We start from the raw sequence: 19,872 nt of genomic DNA, 5'->3' as shown, positions 1-19,872 counted from the left end.
GTTAACTATTAAGTATCACGTTATAGCTATAAGTTAACTATAAATTAATATCAAAATTATAACCGTATAACATAATAACTTTTTTCAAAATTTTATTTCGCTTTAATCAAATATTAAGCAGTCATTACTTGTGCCGGGTAAGAGATGTACGCTGGTTACACATTATGTGTGTTCAAAATTCACGCAAGTAGTGATGGGTTAATTAAATTCAACTTAAATTATAATGTTTTATCATAATAAAACAACCGTCCTTATATTGTAAAATATATTATTCTCGTTTGGGTGTTTAATTTCTAAACAAAATTAAGTACAATATAACCTATTAATAATTACTAGCAGTGATGTCAATTGGTTGTGAAGGATATTATAACGATGATGATGGTGTGATAAATCAATGAACTATTATAAAAATAAAATATTATATCTTATAATTTATTTAAAAGCTTCAGCGGCAATATCGTTATTAGTTTAAGTATTGTATAAGCTCACTAGTTGTTTTAAGAATAAAAACTATATTAACGTCATCTATCTGATTGTCTTTTGAATAAGATATAGACAAATACTAACGTCGTAACTGTATTAAAAACTATGCTTTTCACATAAATATAAATCATCATTATTATTATTTTGTCGTTGTTATTTGATGATAAATATTTAACCGTTTTAAACCTCATATAGTTAAATTATATGCACTATTTAGGTAAACCAGATTTTATACATTCTTTTTAATGATTTATATATATATATATATATATATATATATCACACATGTTCTTAAAAATGATTTGAACGAATTTTAAAGGTCTCAGCATTTCAATCAGCTGCAAATAGATTATAATAAATTCTCCAAAAACTATCTCCACCTAATATTTCCAACACACTTTTTCACATTTAAATTTCAAATCAATGAAATGATATTTCATTCAAAAATAAGTTCTCAAAGCTTACCAATTTTTAAGCTTTTTAAACCAGGCCATTTCCATTTAATTTGAGCTTTTTTAGGATAAACAGGTTAATTATGTTGTTAAATGTGTTATTTAGAGGTTTAACAATTATTATCCTTACTTATCAACACTTATAAGACTAGTCAACCAATTTATGCCGAGATGTAAAAAATTTCTTCAAGACCTTTTAAAGAATACGTCTAATATAAAATACTATTGTCAAAAAAATCCATAATTTATCAACTTTAAAAAAACGAAATATTTTAACAATACAATCACATAATATTTTACTAAAGCTGTACAACATTATTGATAAAATAAAACATATTTATAATTATGTATATTATTTATAAAATAAATAATTGTATTTAACAATAGACACACATATAGTTTAATACAGAAAAAAAAAACTAACTTACAATACTTAGTTACTTCTATGTTTTAGTCTATTAGATTTGAACCTGCTTACGGGTCGGGTATTGTCCTTACAATCTTCAACTTCAGAAGGTATTTTATTATTTTCTATAGATATTTCTGACTCTCTTTCCACTATATCATCGATTTCGGTTACAAATATCTAAAACAATTTTTATTATACATGTGAATAAAATATTAGTAAATTATTATGTATATATTTTTTTTTATTTAAACATACTTCTGGTTTTTCTATTTTTGGTTCATCTTTTCTAGGTATAAAATATTCTTCTGGCCTCGTCTCAAATTCTTTAACTTGAACATCATTATTAAACGACACTTTTTTCTTGGACAATTTTTTTCTCTTTATATTAGTTTCTGGTTCATCTTTGCTAAATACAATTTCTATTTCTTTAGCATCATTCTCCTCTTCATTATCATCATTGTTGTCCACATTATCGAAGTCTTCATCATCCTCATCATCATCGTTGTCGTCGCTTTCGTTTGTAGAACTCTCATCACTGTCTACATCTATATCGTTTCTGTTAAAGTATAATAAAAACATAAAATATTATTTTTAATAAAAATTTTAAAAATATACCTTATCATTTCGTCTTTTAACGATTCGAGTAATTCTAATTCTTCGAGCCTCTTCAATGGATCGTCTTGCCATTTCGATTCTTTTTCTCGTGCTTCTGCTAATTTTTGTCTGTACTCTTTTTCCTTAAGTCTATGCCTTTCTATAATCAAAATATTTAAACAAATATTTAGTCATAATTCAAATCTACATTTAATATGACTTCATGTGTTAGTAAATTGCTTAATGCAATCAGCAAACCAATTGTTTACCTCTCCAGGCCTCTTCTTCAGCCTCGTCTAATGGTTCGATTATTTCCTCAGTAGCGCCAGTAGTGATCTCTTGTCTTGCACTCATATTGGAATATAAGTAATTCTTTTCTTTTTCTATAGCTGCGAGTGCGTCACTACACCCTAAATTAAAATCTTAATAAGCATAAACTTAATATTATCAAAACAATAATATTTAATATACTTTTAATTTTTCGTTCGCACACAGATTTCGCTTGAAATGCCGTTTGCTTGGTAAATATATTTTCACCGTGTCTAATTATCACTTCGTTAGTGTTACATAATTTAGCACGTACAAATACTCTCGGGCCAAGAGGCATCATTATAGAAGCAGACAATTCTTTGGGATATTCGTCTAGACATTTCTTCAAATCTTCGTATTCTTGTTTATATGTGTTCCATTTTTTCTCCAACAATTCAGTTTTTTCCAAAGCCTGTAATGCATAAAATAATAAATGATCTAGTATAAAGGATATTACAAAAATTAACAAATGTTTTAAATAATACGAAAATCTTTTGATACAGAACATAATCCATAATATACATATTTATGTACGTATATCTAATCTGAATACACATTGATATAGACACTAGAATTCATAATCTCCGTTGACCTTTATTCGCATTTATATTTAAATATACAATCATAATTGTTTTGTTTTTGATAATTTATTTTTAATTAAGTTTATATTATAAACAATGATTTTAGTTTGGCAGAGCAACTCATTATCAATATTGGTTTGTAAGATATTAGTTGACATTAATTTTGATTTGATGTATTACTGTAAACTTGAAATATATTTTTAAAAAATACTTTCAAGTATTTGGTCAAAAACGGCAGCTCAAAAATTTAATAACCAAGGTTCCGAGTAAATAGAGGGCGGAATAAAACAATGTGTTTTACACTTAATTTTACCTAAACATCCAAAAATAATGGTATTAAAATTGTTTATATTTGTTTTTTTATAAAAAGGTAATACTATGTAAACATGTTAAGCATTTAGTTAATCTAGATATCATCTTTCAGAATGTAGTAAAACGGGATTATCATTCTAGTATTATGCCACACTATTTATTGTTGTTAGATTTAATATTTGTTCAGGTAGACCGAGTCTTATCTATTTTAACTTCATGTTTGTAATAAAAATAGATAACACCTGAGTTATATGAAATGTGAAAAGATCTACAATTTGAAAACAAAATTACACTGTAGTTAAATAATACATAGATTAGAATGTTGACTTATACCTACTACGATATAATTTTTTTTCTTTTCGAAAACAGGTAGGTGAATCTTCCAAGCTTATTAACTATTTATTGTTGAAATGGGTCCCAAAGCTTTCCCCCCCAAGACACAGGGAATTTGTTTGAGATGGCGAAAAATTATGACAGGTGTACAAATAGCTATTGTGAAGGGCAAAATAACAGGTTAAATAATCTAGTTACTACTAATCAGGCCAAACAATTTGGAAAATCATGAAAAAATCCAACAAGATGATAGCAGCTGATCAATCAAAACTAGCATTCAACAAAACTGTTTCAATTTCACTAAAAAGCAAAAAAACATATTTTACATATAAACTGTTAGGTAGTCATTTAAAATTTTTATGGCAATTGGTCATAAAACTTAGTAAATAAATAAAACATTTTATAAGAAAAGGAGACTTCGAACTTTCGTCCTCTTACGCATCATTATGCTCTTTGAGTAATAAAACAGTTTTTTTAATTAAAAAAAATTGAATATAAGTATAAAAAAACAGGGGGGGAGAGGTAAGCACTATCACTGTCACTAATTAAAAATGATAAGAGAACTAAAAAATCGAAAAAGAATTATTCATATAAATAAATACAATTTTTAACGACACTGAATAACTTTTTATACATTTAGATAATTTGAATTTATACATTTTTAGATTATGAAGTTTTTCATGCAAAACAGGCATAAAAGTAATAGCTTTCAGTGTCACAGTGAACCAAGTCCTAAGTTCATCTCAATGCCGCATAATGGCCACATGTATACTGTATTGTACCACAGTGAAGATTATACATAAAACCATTTAGGGGCCAATTATATGAAATCAGCTGTGATTGACTTGGTTCATTTTGAGTTCTGAACCCTCCATATGTGTATTGTGTACAGAAAAGAATAGTATTTTTTTATTATTATTAATATATTAAGTGACTTGGTTGAACAATATAAAAATAAACACTCTTATGGTACATGTTATGTTATTAAAAGCAATTAAATTAAATTGTTTTTAATTTTAAAATAATCTCATTGTAACTGATTAATTTAAGTTATCCATCGAGAAAAAAACATTGTAGATATCATATCACAGTAAAATTTATCATTATTAGTGTAAATCATAACTAAGTATAAGAATAGAGTGAAAACATTTAATGCATCAATATCATACGTAGAAGACATACTATACATACTTATTGGCCGATAAGTAATCCAACAAAGAAAATTACTAATTTAGTGGCAGAATTTGTTTAAAAAATTGGAAATGCGGCCGCGAATTTGATGTCAACAATACAGACAATAAAATATAGGGATGTAGTAATTAAATGAAATACATTGGTAAATCAGTAAATACTCACCTCCGAATTTATTTTTTGAACAAACTGTGCGTTTTCTAACCCGTAGGACATGATACATTGGACACTTTTAAATTTACAATATTGTTAATTAATGAATATGTTAACTCGAATAATATTACAATATGATGTAACTGCGAGAAAATGACTCATTAATTTCAAAAAACCGCGTTCACATCCATCAGTCAGTATCACACAGCACGAGCACACTAGATGTAGAGCGTGAGTGTATGTGGTTGATAAGGAGGATGACCCAAGTACCCAACTTCAGTTTTAACTGTTTCGGTAGTGGTGCCCAAAATTATTAGTATTTATAGTTTAATATTTTTAAATCTCAGTATTTCGTCGTTGCCGCGAAAAAACGTATGTGCATTGACCATTGTGCTAAAACCTAATTATTGTTCAGGAGACACTAAAACGTGTAAAACGATTTATATTAGGTAATACTTGGTTTTTTTTCATTTATTCTACTTGGAGATAGTACGTTGGAGATTTTGTCAAACGTACCATGTAGCTTATTTTTTTATAATGTAAATTTGTAAAATCGGCACTCGGGAGGTTTTTTCGGGGCAACGACGATACATGAAAAATCTAATAAAATATATATGATTGTAAAATTTTATATTTATGAATGGCTAAATATTTGTACGATATATTTATATGTAAAAAAAACCATTTTTTTTTAAATTATAGACAATACGTGGGTATTTTTAACACCAGCCATTATCGTGTGCGATATTGTAGTCTCAGTCTGTAATTTATCCCATATAAGAAAGGTAGTGCGCAGAAACCCAACGGCTTTACTCTTATATGCGCCTGCGCAGCCAGGAGTGACGCGTTTTGGATTTTGCGCACTACCTTTCTTATATGGGTAGAGTATAAAAATTATTACACTCGTCCCGCGTCCGACGTTCATTGTCTATGCAATAACGATGAGGCGAGGAAATAATTATTAACCATCAACTTTCAATAATTAAAAACAAAAAACGTGTTGTTCGCAGAGCAAACAAGAATATAAAAAAAAATAAAAGACTAGTAAAGTGTAATTATTAAATTACGCGTTTAATTTATTATGTTGATGCGTTTTTTACGAGGTGAGAAAGTTTATATTTTCTTAGTTGTTTTGCCGGTTTTCGAGTTTTTTTTTTCAAATAAATAACAAAAAGCATGACGCTAAAACATGCTAATTTTATTGTAAACCCTTGTTGGTTCTCATAACCAAAAATTATACAATATTATCAATTATCATTTATATCGTGCAACAGCCACGATGCCGGTCCTGCATTATCGTGCATGGAAATCCACTTGACGCGCGCGCGTGTTTTGCATATTATTGTGTACTTAACTCATCATTATCATTTATATATATGATATTTATCTACCTATACAACAATAATACAAGTAGACTTGTTGACTGGATTGTCGCACACTCGCACGGCCAACGTGTATTATTATCGTTTTTTCCTATAGAGAATATTATACCCTTCTCACGTTTGCTTGCGATCCATTGCAATAGTAGTACTACGCTTACATTTAGTAGAATTCGACCGCAATCGCCATTTACACCTGTAAGTGTTTGAATGTATTGTTGCTTTTCGACACCGCCGTTAATTGAATTATGATGGTTTGATTGCTGCTGAAGTCGTATAAACGATTGTGTCGTTACTCTACATTCACTGTGCATAGATTTAATAGGTTTTATGAAAATGGTCCATCAAAAAAACTCCAAATTGTTGGTGGTCTGCGGCCCGTCAGGCTCCGGCAAATCCACGTTGTTGTTGAAACTGTTCGATGAGTTTGCCGACAAATTTGGCTTCTCAGTGTCGCACACCACTCGTCCTCCGCGTAACTTTGAAGTGGACGGCCAACACTATCATTTTACCACCAAAGAAGAAATGCAAGCGTGCATAGATCGGGGCGAATTCCTCGAGCACGCAGTTTTTTCCAACAACATGTACGGCACTAGGTGAGTGTTTGTGTTGCACTGTTAATAGCAAAACTGTGCCAATTTGTTTACGCTTTGCAACTGTTTTCTTGTAATACAGCTTAAGCGCTGTTCAGGCCGTGCTGAAGAGCGGTAAAGTTTGTGTACTCGATATTGACACGCAAGGTGTGATGCAAGTAAAAAAGATAACTTCCCTAAAACCTGTCTACGTATTCATCAAGCCTCCCAGCATCCAAGAGTTAGAAGCCCGACTACGTAAACGAGCATCAGAATCTGAAAGTACCCTCAAATCGAGATTGTCTACAGCAGAACAAGAAATAAATTATGGTGAGAAATCATAAATTTCAATTTAATTCTTTAATACTGTATTCAATTAAACTGTAACACTTTGTAGGGGAAACGCCGGGAAACTTCGATTTTGTTATAGTAAACGATTCGTTGGACAAAACATATGCCGCATTTAAAGACTTTATATTTAAGTCTTTAGATATTAAAAAAGATTGAAGGTATTTATTAATATGCATTTATAAATGTTCAGTATTTTAAACTTCAGTCAATAGTTATTAAATTGTTAATTTATTAAGTCATTATAGTTAAATTTAACATCTGGTTTAAAATAATAAAAAACAAATAACTGTTCCTAGTTAGGTTATTATAGGTATATACCTTTTATTTATCTAAAATGATTTTAAAAAAGGAACAAATGACAGTGAGAATTTAGAAATCTCTCATTGTCACAGTGATCTTTGAAACAACCTTTTATTATTACAATAGTAAATGTCAATAATTAATTATTGATAAACAATAATCATATAAGTATATATTTTTATGTCGTCGACGTCACTTGTTTTGTTATATTTCTTTGTTAATAATTATATTTATAAAAGGTTTTGTGTTATTAAAAAAAACACGCTGCAAGTTAAACATAATATCTAACTCATTCTTAAGGCGTACAATAAATATTACTAGATTAAGTTGTTGTTGAATTAAACAATATCTCTTGATACAGTGGTAGTTAAAAATTAATAATTTGTAGTAATTACTATAACAACAATGATGTCTGTCATCATGTTACACTAATAATAAACAACAATTTTCTCTTATTAGTCACATCTATAAAATTATTAGAAAATATTGTTAAAATGAAGACTCATTTATAACTTATTTAAATTTGATATATTTATAAACAATTTAAACGAGGAGAAACGGTAATTTTATTTTATATATAATATATATATATATTTTTAGAAATACTATTTTCTTTATAGCTTTTATGTTATTTAAATACTGATATATTAGACACGAGGAAAGGATTTAGTACACAACTAAGGACCTATTATTATTATTAGGAAGCAAAAATAATTTTTAACACATAATTTGTAAAAATAAGATCTGGTTATTTTTATGGAAATATTTCATGTCATTATTTTTTTAAGATAAAACCGTAGAGTTTGTTATATTTTTGTCAGGCAGCTTAAAATTTACTTATTGAAATTTTTCTTAAGAAGCTTAATAATATAATGTAATACTTGTTAAGAATTAGTTTTTATAGTTAATCGTGTTGTAAAGTTACCCGTTTATTTATTATCCTTTTATGAAATAAATGAGGAAATTTAAACGATCAGTACACTGAAAATTTGCAGAATATGAGAATATATTAATTAATATTAAATTTAATTTGTTAAAAAAAAAATTTTTTTGAACGTATTTTACCTCATAATTTACATTATTTTTTAATTCTTGTATAATTTTTTTTTTCAAATCATTTTTGATTTTCAAAATTAACTTGTATTTAGTGTTATTGTCATAAGGGTGTATCCTGTTTGTACTCAGCTCTCACTTTTCTTTATGTATACTTTGATTTGAAATAGGTATAAACGTATACCCATAATAAAAATTACATACCTGCGGATAAAGTACATTTGATGCTAATTAAATGTGCGTGTATTTAGAAAAGTAAGAGGTAAGTACACAGCAGTGTACAAATTGCTTGTATTTTAGTTGTAAATGTTAAAATTATTATATAGTATATATTATAATGGCCAAATAAATGATTATTTCAAATCTTCTGTTGTTAAGTATATAATTCGTTTTTCACCAATTTTTTTCCCAAATGTTTTTCCTCTGGTCTCTTGGTTCAAATCGCCACTTACGTTGTACAAGTTTGGTGCGGGCTGACCATCTGTATTTGTTTTCTGTTCAGTTTTGGGCCACATTTTCACTTTCATTGTATTTTTATACTTGTAATTATTTGTTGGCGGCAATAGATATCTATTGGGAGCCGGACCCTGGTCGTGTTTTGACAGTACACGTCTGTAAAATGTTTTTTTAATTTTCAATCTCTATTACAATACTATGTAGATGTATATGTACGGTTTGGTAGGCTCTGTAATTATATTCGCTTGTTTCACTTGTATGGCGCTCGGTAAAATATACATGTTTGGGGCCGGACTTTCTTGCGCTATTTTTCCTATGTTGGTGCGACTTTTTAACGATATTTGTGGGTATTTGGGCTTTACGAAACCTATAGCTTTTTCTGGATAGTATCTATTCGGAGCCGGTAAGCATTCTGTAACGCCAAATAAAGTTCAAATGCCAATGCAATTAATTAGTGTAGTTATTATGTATTTGGGACTTGGATTCTTTGGGTACTTACCTTGGACCTTGGTCATTTGCTTACTAAAATTGTATTTTGGTTGATGTGCTTTACCGAATCGAGTATGATCTCGAATATTGTACAACATCCCTTGGCTATTTGTCGTTTTGACTTTCAGCTCTTGGCCAATCATTACTGCTGGATTTCTACATTTGATCAAACTATGGTGCGGAAAGCCAATGGTCGTAGGCAATTGGTAAGCGTTAGGGCTTGGTCCTGAATTTGAATCAATATAAAAATGGCCAATATTGCTTTAGTTAGGCATTAATTTGGTCATAAAATATATAATAGACTCTTTTACAAAACAAAATAATAGGTTATTTGGAGTAGAGTTACCTCCGTCCATTATATGTGTATACTATATTATTTTGTACAAGTGACAGAAACACTATATGATTCTGAAACAAAATATCAAGATAAATTATTGTTAGTTGATACTTGATGGGCAAGCAAAAATTATAATATACACATATTAATTTTCTATCGTCATTAATAAAATTATTGTAAAAATGAATTACAATAATAAATGTCATTGTTATCGCCTATTGTTACATTACAATATAATGGGCCAGCATATATTAATTGATGCAGCTTGCAACTAAAATTTAAATAATGTGTTTTATTTTTGAAAGTGAAACATTAGAAAAAAAAATCGGTGTTTTTAAATAGACATTTTATTTTTGATATAGACCTATTATTTTTTTTTTCTTTACTTTTATGCGTGACATAATATCTTTTAAAACGCAAAACCGATTTCTTTATGTAGCAGATATCTATGGATCAGAAATTTTATTTGTAAGATAGTTCATTAATTATTGTTTAAAAATTAAACACTTTTAACCAATTTAATCAAACCTTTAAAATAGTCGAATTACTTCCAAACTTGTGCGAGATATTTTAAAAATAGACATAGTATTATCAACATAGTACGTGGACTAACTAAAAACATATAAAAAACTCTTCCCTTTCTTTTTTGTATTACTACTTTACCTTCTTTTCTTTATTTAGTTTTTTTTTTACAATACCACTCGTGGATAATCGACCAGTCAACATTTTCAGTAGAGAAATATTCTCAACTTAAAAATTGTTAAGGAAACACATTTTTTTCATTTTGAAGACGAGTTGAATGATCCATGTTTTTTCATTTCCCCTTGTCGTTTATGAGTTATGGGTCTTTTTAAGCACAATAAATAAGTCTTTACTCCGGTGTCTTCCAACAGTTGCTTCATAAACGGCGTTCCTGTATTTCCGTCTCTCGATTATTGCAGTTATTCAAGTATTATATCTTATTAAATGTCCATTTTCCTTCCCTCCCTAATAATGCGTATTCCACATTGACTTTTATGTGTTTATCCTCTTCTTTTTCTACATAATGCTTTTCTTCAATACCACACTGTAAAGCCTTCAATTTTATTCTTCTCGACCTTAAGTATTGTGCACGCTTCAGCTCCATACAAAACTTTTGATAAGATGGTTTTTTTAATGTCCAAACTTACTGCGTTCGAGGTAAAAAGGTTTTTTTCTAGAAAGCTTGTTTGCTTGCGCTATCCTAAGTCCCACACGTTACATAATTAATAATCTTATTTCCCACGTTTGCGTCAGCTGTTTCTGTTGCTCATTTAATGTAATTATCTTAGATTTTATAATTCTTTTATGACATCTCTAAATCTATAGTATTGTTAATTTGTTTTAGCATATTACTGAAGTCATTCTCGTTATTTGCAACCACCGCTATGTCATGTACAAAACACAGCATTTGTACAGATATCCCCCCAATATTATCTATCTTCCCTCAACTTTTTCTTTATGTATAAATCGAATAAAAAGGCCTACCTTTTTATTCAATTTATACATAGGGTGTAACTTATTACACCCTTTGCATTTGTAGCCTCTTTTTGTTTATTGCTTTTTATAGTTTGTATATTGTGATTTTTCTATCGTTGCATGTCCAATTAACCTTATCGAATGCTTTCTCTAGACCTACGAAAGCAGTATTGCTTTCGTATTGCTATACATAAAGGTTTGTTGGCTCTCATACCTAATTGTTTTGAAAACCAAAATGATCCTTTGTTTGAGATTCATTTATTTTCCATTCTACTCTTTTATGTGCATGAAATACTTACTTAACCTTTTATTTTTTACAGTTAAGGAACGTGCAACAATATCGTTGTTTTTTTGGTAAAAAATCGTAGTTTTGTTTTTAATAGCACAAACACAAACGTCGACTATTTAACCTCTAAATTGTAAGCCGAAAAATTTAACATGCTGTTGACGTTGAATTCGTTTTTTAAATAGTAGATAATGTAATATGTTAGTAACGACTAACAAGGTCTCGGAGTACACAATGTCGGCACGACGTCACAATAGATAATTCAGTGTAGTCGTTTTTTGTCTCTAGTACTAAATTGCCAGGCGAAGGACTTCCTGGACGTCACCATATATGGTCTGTTTTTGCTAATCAATGTATCTATTACATTTGAAATAAACAGCCACTATTTGGTAAACACTAATGTATGTAAAATATATGTATATATAAAAAAAATAATAACAAGAATAAAAAAAAGACAAATTTTACTAAATCGTTTCACAAATTAAACATAATTTTTACACATTAATGCCAATAGGTATTAAAATTGTTGTATAAAACCTTTATTTTTTTCGCTACATTTTGGCGAAATTGTATAACCACAAAATTTAAGTATCAACAATTTAATAAAGCTAACATTAAAAAATTTGTTTATAATTAAGAATCGCATATATCCACAACACAAAAAAATTATAATATGCACGTGTTTTTCAACCCGTAGTCTGAAGAAAACCTCGTTTCGAAGAATTGTAGGTAACTAAATAAAAATAACCACTTTCCATTAACAGAAAAATGGTAATCAAAATTTGAAACTAAAGAAATTAGGTTAAAAAAAAAAAAATTCTTAAAATAAATGGTAAAACCAAAGTTACACTTAATTAGTAATTAGCTCTTTAATATTTCACACAGAATTTTCATTAACACATTTTCAAATGAACAGACAATAACAGTAATGTAGTTGCAGCGGATATATGCAGTTTACTGACCTTCCACTTTTTTAAATGCAAGGACACTTTATCTGTTACGAGTACATTCGTATACTCACTTACGACTACACCACTGGACGATTACCATAGAGCATTATTATTATCGTCAAAGCTATAGAGTTGTACAATCAAATTTATTCAGTAGCTTTCATCACAGTTTAAAAAGTTAAAATCACTAGTAAACAAAATTTCTTGATCTCTAAAAATATTTAGTATATCAATATATTAGAAAAAAATAACCTGAACAACAATTAATAATTATCAGTTTCTTTTGTTTAAAAAACAACTTAAAACGTAGAAAAAATATATATCTATTAAAATATGTATGTTATATGTTTTGACTGGGTTTTACTTGAATCACTGATTTTAATATTTCTAATTTTTTAAGTAAAAACTTATTTAAATTAACCTTTTTAACAGTTTATAAGTAAAACAAAATAATATTATATGATATCAATAAAATTCCAAAGGAGGAAATAAATCAAAATAATCTTTTAATGTTTGTCAACAAATTATTAGTACCGATAATTGTTTTCAAAATTTGAATATTAACAAGTAGTTCTCAAAGTTGCAATTGAATATAAAAAGCCAACGATGAAACATTATATTTTAATATCACACACACCAATGGTGTGTTGAAAAAAAAATACCGAATGTTAATTTAAAAAAATGAAATATACACTAACATGGTTTGTGGTCGTCTGTTCTTCACATTAAATTTTTAAACTAAATAAAATTAAAAAAAAAAGGATAAGGTAATAGGTTACAGATAAGTAATAAGGACAAACTTATAGGGGGTAAAATTAGACGGATTCATTTAAATGATTTTTCTTGAGAGTTTTAACATTTTTTTGTTTACAAAATATATAAATTATGCATAAAAATTTCTAAGGGAACAAAATATATCATATATATGTACATATATTTATAATGTGTGTTAGTTGTTATTTGATTTAACATGTTTAAATGACCGCAGATAGTATAAGGACAATAGCCGTCTTTGCTTTATTTTAATTAGATCACATGCAAAAAGACCAATTGACCAAATACACAAACCATTAAATCGATAAAGCTTAAATGATTTTGTTCGGTGCAGACAAGTTTTTGTCCATAATATTTATTTGGTCTTTTTTTTTATCGTTATTATTTTTTTTTTAAATTATATTTTGTATTTTTATGTCTTTTCTAGTCATTCAATTTCATGATTCACCATTGCCACTGTCGGTTGCATCATCTTGATATTCGTCTTCAGAGTTTGCATCCGATTCGACATCTAAGTCGTAGTCTTCGACGTAAAAATCACTGTCCATAGCGGCTGCTGAAGTCGAAGAACGAGCTGTTGAACTGACTTTACAGTAATCTTCTAATGTAAGCGGAACAACAACACCATCTCGTTCAGCCTCTAATCGGCCGCTAACAACTTGTTTTCTAAAAACATTTCAAATATTTGGTAATATGAGAAGAAATTACATATAAGTTAACACTTTTTTTATATATTTAATATATAAATATAATCAGTATTTATTTAAAACTTACTTAATTATATTTTCATATTCTTTATCTTTTCCCTTTGAGTCTTTCCATCTCCTGTACATGATAGAAGCATCAACATTAGCTGGACTAAACGTATTTGGTTCGTTCAATAGGGAAATCACAGAAAGTAATACTGTCCTGTAAATTGAAAAAGAAAATCATTTTTAACGGGTTATTTATTACAGCCGACTCATTATTACAATATTATATTTTGCTTGACAGACTAATTTAGAAAAAAAAAATGTATTTGTCAACTAATTTTTCAATAAGTTAACTAATATTAATCATACAAATAATGCTCAAGTTTGTGCAGGTTATGATGACTTTACATGAAAGTAAAATAGTTAGTTCTTAGACCTTAGTTATTAATCATTAGTCATATAATGCCTTAGTTAAATAATTTATTCTTTATTTATAAATCGACTAACAGTTAAAAGAAAGTAACTAAATAAGTAACACAGTATTTTTCGAGTGTAGGAATTAGTCAACTGTGCACATCACTAATTTGTATTATCATACTTAGTTTCAAAGAATAAGTGTAAGGTCTAGGTAGAGACTATAATATTTACCCTAACTGAGCATGCAATATTTAATTGAACAGTTGCCGCTGAAAACTTTAATATGTGAATACATTTTTTTTATTTGTTAACTATGATTTTGTAACCTTCTAAAACAATATTAGCCGACACACTTACGTATTAATTATTATAAATCAAGTATTCCAAAAGTATTGTCAATACAAAAAATTCATTCAATAAATTGGAATTAATTAATTTTTAAAAAGTTACCTTTTATTATAAGACAAAAAAAAATTACCTGACACTTTGGGTAGGATTCCACCTTTCACAGGGCAATTCTCCAGAATGAGGATCGTCTATTGGTGGATGAAGAATTGAAATACATAGATCACCATTCTAGAAACAAAGAAAAGAAAAAATGTTAAGCAATGTGTTTATAAATGGAAAATCCTTGATGATTTGTTTACAGTTTCCCAACATATTTTAGAGTATAAAATAAAGCGTTTCATTAAAAATATTAAAAATGACTATTATATTTTAATAGATTACACACCTATAATTATTATTTTGATTATATTTGCATAAAAAAAAGTTTTTTTAAATGTTACTAAATAGTTTCTTCTTTTGTTTGTTAGATAATTTATAAACAGATCCTTGTAGAACAAAAAAAAACCATTATATTATCTACAACTAATTTACTAGATGTCAGTTTAAAAAAAAAACTAATATCAAAACAGTTAGTTTTATTAGAAAGTGTTCAATTACACGCTTTCAAATTACAAAATGCAGGTAATTCTACTTTTCTCTTTTACATTACTAGTTGTGTTATAACACATAATTTTTAAAATAATATTATTAAAAAATGTATATTTTACAAGTGAGTAGGTATAAGAATTTGATAAAATCAATTAAACAAATATTTCTGAAATTTAAACTGGTTTTAGTTTATCATAAAGAAGGTTGCATTTGTGTTACTAAAAAATTATATTTACCATGACCTAGGATGTAATATTTAAATGATCCCACTAGCTGAACAATGACCTTAACAAACACAAGCAAGTCTATATCACACTTTAGTGGCTACAAATGTGTTACATTTCCCACATCTAATAATAATAATAATATAAGTTTACCTTGGTACTACAACTAAACTAGTATTTTTACAAGCGAGTAGTGGCCAACAGATCATAGTTAGTAGAATAATTCTGTTTGTGTTCTTAAAAGGACAAAAACTTGACAGTGACCTAGAGAAGTATGCCTTTCCTTAGATTCAACCCTGACACAATGAACCAAGGAATCACAATGCTTTTTGTTTTTACTAATTTGCAAAACATTTTTTATGATTTTCGAACCAACAGTAAAAAATATAAAAGAAGTTTTTTGTAATTTTTTGATAGGCAAAATCCTCAATAATTTAATTTAAATGCATTTTTTTAATGTTAAAATGTTATCTGTCATTTTATGTTATTAAAATTTCTATTTTATAAAGCAATTATTTGTTTACTTTTAAATGAGTTTCTTTTGTTTCAACTTGAAATACTACAAATATAAATTATATGTAAAACAAGGATTTACAAAATAAATTGTTTGCAAGTTTTTTTACAACACGAAACAATATTTACTTACCTCGTATACATTAGGGTGCCAAACTTTTGTTAAAAACCTAATGCTCGGCGGTGAATATGGATAATCAGCTGGAAATTTCATAAGTGCCTAAAACAACATAAAATAAAACAATACAAAATAGAAAACAAGCACATAAATTTAGGGCATTGAACCACAATACTGATAATAATAATTTATTGTACATAACATGGTGTTAACAAAACAATCAAACTATTTATTTATTTAACTAATATCAATAAAAGATTTTATTTATTTAACATATACTTTGATAACATTCATAATTATTTTTTATGAATAAAAATGAGATTTTTTTTTAAAAATATAATATTTAAAACCATTAATATTTTTTGAAGTTCATGAACAGAAAAGCTTATTCTATTTTAAATTTAATAGCAATAAAAAATTGATGATTGGAAATGTTAATTGTAATGAATATAAAATGTGTAAAATTACGCAGCTTAAATATTTTGTTATGAGTTATGACCTATTTACTTATTTTCAACAGCTTCATATTATGCCAAACTTATGTGTTTACAATACAATTTTAAAACGATATTAAAGAGGATTAGTAATAATTGAATGTTTTAATTAACATAATGTTACAGGGCAAAAGATTTAAGCAAAATTTTTGGTAGTTTATAGCAGAGCTAAAAAAAATTCAAATAGCAATAACCTGAATAAACCATAATATTGTATATATTATAAACCAATAAATCCTGATATTGTCATTTAGACCCTATTTTAAGCAGAGAAAAGATAGTGTTGTTATCACCGTAAACTTAAGTTTAAATTGTTAGTTAAATTATGGTTACAGCTGTTTTAGCACATGTGCATTAGACGATGCATATTTTTTTCCATCCAGATGGATAAAATTGCTTAGAACCAATGTGACGATCAAGTGTTCTAAGTGAATGCAGATTGTTTTTTTGTTCCAATTTTCTTAGGCACAATGTAAAAGGTTGTCGTTATAGATTTTTAAGATTAAACTTGGTATTAAAGTTGTTGCCTTAACAGGTTTATGTCGCTACGGGCTATACATTTCAAGCTGCCCCAACTGTATAGTTAGCTTGACAAAATTTATTAATTTTGGTCGAGCAATAAATTTGTAGTACTGAACATTTATTACGATAAACTTCAGTCATACCTACCTACGTATGTTTGAATTGTATATAAAATTCAAACTTATTTTACAAAACTACCCGATATTAAGCAAATATTTGCAAACGATAAGAGGTGAACGTTATCTTTTACGTCGGAACAGATTATTTGGAAAATTAAAATAATATGCAACTACCTTGAAATATCCTCCTTGATAGAGGGTTTCTGGAGGTCCGAATATGGCTACTTCCCATTCTCTAAGGTTATCTTCGATCAACTTGACCCTAAACCCTTCGACAGGCTCTTCTTGCAAACTTTTGTATTCGTGCGCAAGAGCTCTGTGGGCGCTTGTCGACAAATTCTGATTGTTAGCCATAAATGTTTGGGAACTGAAGTTGTTGATTGCACGCAGTGACCACGTTTATATATTCGATTTTTAAGTATATATATAAGTCACAAAATACGCATTATGTTAACACACTAGTCGAATGAACAAAATATACTGCGCATTTTATATCTGAACAAAAAATCACCCGTCGTCGATTAGCAATAAATTGTGATCTCAAAACAATTTTGTAATGTATTTATTTTTACACTAGTGAGTATAATAAATTATTTTCAGCTGATAATGACGTGATCGTCCAAAAATCGTTTATCCCAATAAATATCGGTAAAAATAAATACAACGTAGATATATAGGTAGTAAGGTTTTTTGATGAATTCACAAAACAATAAAAAAAAAAACGAGTCAGCGCATGTAGAAACAGCTCGAAAGTGAGGCGTCGATGGTTAAAACGGTAAATTGCAAACGTTCACGATGTTATCGAGATGTTTATGCTTCACACTTGTTAAGAAAAATAATAAGAAATGTAGTAATAATAGTCAAATAAAAAAAAATAAAACATATTCGTGATCCGTATCTGTATGGCGTATGGTATTGGTAAGAAAATATCACGTATGAGTATATAAAAATGACAAAGTGGGTAATGGGTAGTGTTATGGCACGGTGAAAAACGTGACGAGGGGGGGACGAACAATAGAGCAAGGTTGCCATCCAACGGGGAAACAGCTGCTGCTGTTGGTCATTAACCGAACGTGACGGTATACGCGGTTACTGGTGCATGTTATACCGCAAACCCGATTCACCTGATGGCCGGTTACCAAACCGAGGCAGCGGCCGCTGAGGATAAAAATATTATATTCGCCTCGATCAGCATAATACGTTTAGTTGTCTATACGCGGTTTTGTAAGGGGTTGCGTTCAACAGAATATACCAAACAGCAAAAACAAAGCAACAACAGACGACGCTACCCAGGCCATTTCTAAGGAGTAAAGTATAGGCAATTTTTAAAAAAATTTTAACTTACAATTAGAGTTTGAACTATAATGTATATACTTATTAATACAGTAATGAGTATACTTTGTTGATGGCCATTTTTTTGCCAGACTATCACAGTCATATTTCTATAGGATAAATTACAATTTTCCCATCAAATCTGCTTTGCGCAAGACAAGTATGTGAGGCCAGTATTAACAGTAAATTTACAAAATTTTCACAGGCATTTTAAAAGGCCATAAATGGAAAAAGTTTACCACTTTCACTTCAAACACGAAAAAAGTCGTAACTTCATAATTTTTGTTTTCGGGATTGTTTTTCTTAAATGGCGAAAAAAAGCCGCATGGTTTGATAAAGTTGAAACTCCGAACATTTCTAAAAAAAATTATTACAAATTTAACTCGATTTTCCTAAAAATTTACGAATTTGGACTTACAAGTTTTGAGATTTAGGCTGACAACAAGTTTAATTTATCTTGTACAGAAAGAACTTTTTTACTGATAAGTTTGCGCAATCTTTTAGCAACTTGACTCACGCTACCTTAAAAATAAAACAACAAGTTAACACAATTATCCACATTCGTTTTGTCCGACGTCGGCCGTTTACGTGACTGATAAGAAAAAAATGAACGAGGACATGGAATAACACAGATTTATAAAAATACCTACCTCAACCGAGAGTCTGAGTCACGGATCTAGGAATCAAGTATACATTTTCAGAAAGACTCGTTTTGTTTTTGTCGTTTCATAATGTAGACTCATTATGGTCGATTATTGTAAAAGTGATGTAACTCCACATTTAGTCACATTTTTCGTTATAAAAGAGAAGCAAATATAAATGCAAAAATAAATAACAAATAGAAAAAACAGAATGAATACTTGTATTGTTTTTAATACACATTAATTTACAAAAAGCTCATTATTTCAAATTCAATTACAAGGGGATAATTCACTTTTACAATGAACGACACATGTAACACCTAAACCAGCTGCTATATCTCTTATCGCTGATATTGCATTTACTTATCATTATCATTTGTACAAATTAATTTATTAATTAAATAAATAAATTGTAGCGATAATTTAATATTATGTAAATCGCTGTAATTAATTATTAATACATTTTAATTTTTCTTAGCGTTTTATTATTTTATTTTTATATAGGATTTGTGTTTACAATTATGTGTTCAAAAAAGCAGTTATTATTTGTTTTTTTGGACAGTTTGAATTATAAAATGAATATTTTTCCAAAAATTAAGGGTA

General features: G+C 28.5%; 4 protein-coding genes across 9 annotated transcripts; 1 reads left to right on the top strand and 3 right to left on the bottom strand.

The window, feature by feature from the left end:
• Positions 1–1,188: 1,188 nt before the first annotated feature.
• On the bottom strand, positions 1,189–5,055 carry LOC126841130 (RNA polymerase II subunit 5-mediating protein homolog). Of its 3 annotated transcripts, none has more exons than XM_050577431.1 (6): positions 4,830–5,055; positions 2,410–2,659; positions 2,208–2,348; positions 1,960–2,098; positions 1,600–1,900; positions 1,189–1,521 (listed from the first exon to the last, which is right to left on the bottom strand). In XM_050577431.1, the coding sequence occupies exons 1-6, from the start codon at positions 4,878–4,880 to the stop codon at positions 1,369–1,371; spliced, it is 1,035 nt and encodes a 344-aa protein (XP_050433388.1). In that variant the 5' UTR covers positions 4,881–5,055; the 3' UTR covers positions 1,189–1,368. The 3 variants fall into 3 exon arrangements, with proteins under 3 accessions (XP_050433388.1, XP_050433389.1, XP_050433390.1); XM_050577432.1 differs by lacking the exon at positions 4,830–5,055 and adding an exon at positions 3,474–4,080; XM_050577433.1 differs by lacking the exon at positions 4,830–5,055 and adding an exon at positions 3,478–4,080.
• A 653-nt stretch (positions 5,056–5,708) lies between these two features.
• LOC126841133 (uncharacterized) lies at positions 5,709–13,966 on the top strand. 4 transcript variants are annotated; one of them, XM_050577437.1, is made up of 5 exons: positions 5,709–5,920; positions 6,522–6,792; positions 6,872–7,098; positions 7,166–7,277; positions 13,689–13,966. In XM_050577437.1, exons 1-4 carry the CDS (start codon positions 5,899–5,901, stop codon positions 7,273–7,275), a joined length of 630 nt encoding a protein of 209 aa, XP_050433394.1. In that variant the 5' UTR covers positions 5,709–5,898; the 3' UTR covers positions 7,276–7,277; positions 13,689–13,966. The 4 variants fall into 4 exon arrangements, with proteins under 4 accessions (XP_050433394.1, XP_050433393.1, XP_050433396.1 ...); XM_050577436.1 differs by having other exon boundaries at positions 6,513–6,792; XM_050577439.1 differs by lacking the exon at positions 5,709–5,920 and adding an exon at positions 5,952–6,394 and having other exon boundaries at positions 13,689–13,965.
• On the bottom strand, positions 8,544–9,824 carry LOC126841132 (outer dense fiber protein 3-like protein 2). The gene is made up of 4 exons (XM_050577435.1): positions 9,764–9,824; positions 9,428–9,643; positions 9,145–9,340; positions 8,544–9,084 (listed from the first exon to the last, which is right to left on the bottom strand). Exons 1-4 carry the CDS (start codon positions 9,771–9,773, stop codon positions 8,826–8,828), a joined length of 681 nt encoding a protein of 226 aa, XP_050433392.1. The 5' UTR covers positions 9,774–9,824; the 3' UTR covers positions 8,544–8,825.
• LOC126841131 (ubiquitin-conjugating enzyme E2 R2) lies at positions 11,982–18,249 on the bottom strand. The gene is made up of 5 exons (XM_050577434.1): positions 17,471–18,249; positions 16,177–16,263; positions 14,849–14,946; positions 14,036–14,170; positions 11,982–13,927 (listed from the first exon to the last, which is right to left on the bottom strand). Exons 1-5 carry the CDS (start codon positions 17,648–17,650, stop codon positions 13,699–13,701), a joined length of 729 nt encoding a protein of 242 aa, XP_050433391.1. The 5' UTR covers positions 17,651–18,249; the 3' UTR covers positions 11,982–13,698.
• Positions 18,250–19,872: the final 1,623 nt, after the last annotated feature.

The sequence above is a fragment of the Adelges cooleyi genome, unplaced genomic scaffold (assembly GCF_023614345.1).
Source record: "Adelges cooleyi isolate 19-005CV unplaced genomic scaffold, UGA_ACOO_1.1 ACOO_flye_CR_arks_rails_tigmint_CR_PRNA_376, whole genome shotgun sequence".
In the NCBI taxonomy this organism is placed as follows: Eukaryota; Metazoa; Arthropoda; class Insecta; order Hemiptera; family Adelgidae; genus Adelges; species Adelges cooleyi.
The sequence above is the reverse complement of the archived record's forward strand: the minus strand, read 5'-3'. Positions and strand labels throughout refer to the sequence as shown.

Coding starts and splice junctions, on each gene's coding strand:
- LOC126841130 (XM_050577431.1), bottom strand. CDS start 4,880: ATGTCCTACGGGTTAGAAAACGCACAGTTTGTTCAAAAAATAAATTCG. Junction 2,660..4,829: donor TTCAAAAAATAAATTCGGAG/GTGAGTATTTAC, acceptor TATGCATTACAG/GCTTTGGAAAAAACTGAATT. Junction 1,901..1,959: donor TTAAAAGACGAAATGATAAG/GTATATTTTTAA, acceptor ATACTTTAACAG/AAACGATATAGATGTAGACA.
- LOC126841133 (XM_050577436.1), top strand. CDS start 5,899: ATGTTGATGCGTTTTTTACGAG. Junction 5,921..6,512: donor GTTGATGCGTTTTTTACGAG/GTGAGAAAGTTT, acceptor CACTGTGCATAG/ATTTAATAGGTTTTATGAAA. Junction 7,099..7,165: donor AGAACAAGAAATAAATTATG/GTGAGAAATCAT, acceptor AACACTTTGTAG/GGGAAACGCCGGGAAACTTC.
- LOC126841132 (XM_050577435.1), bottom strand. Junction 9,341..9,427: donor GCAAATGACCAAGGTCCAAG/GTAAGTACCCAA, acceptor TTGGCGTTACAG/AATGCTTACCGGCTCCGAAT. Junction 9,085..9,144: donor ATTACAGAGCCTACCAAACC/GTACATATACAT, acceptor AACATTTTACAG/ACGTGTACTGTCAAAACACG.
- LOC126841131 (XM_050577434.1), bottom strand. CDS start 17,650: ATGGCTAACAATCAGAATTTGTCGACAAGCGCCCACAGAGCTCTTGCG. Junction 16,264..17,470: donor ATCAAGGAGGATATTTCAAG/GTAGTTGCATAT, acceptor ATGTTGTTTTAG/GCACTTATGAAATTTCCAGC. Junction 14,947..16,176: donor GGCACCCTAATGTATACGAG/GTAAGTAAATAT, acceptor CTTTGTTTCTAG/AATGGTGATCTATGTATTTC.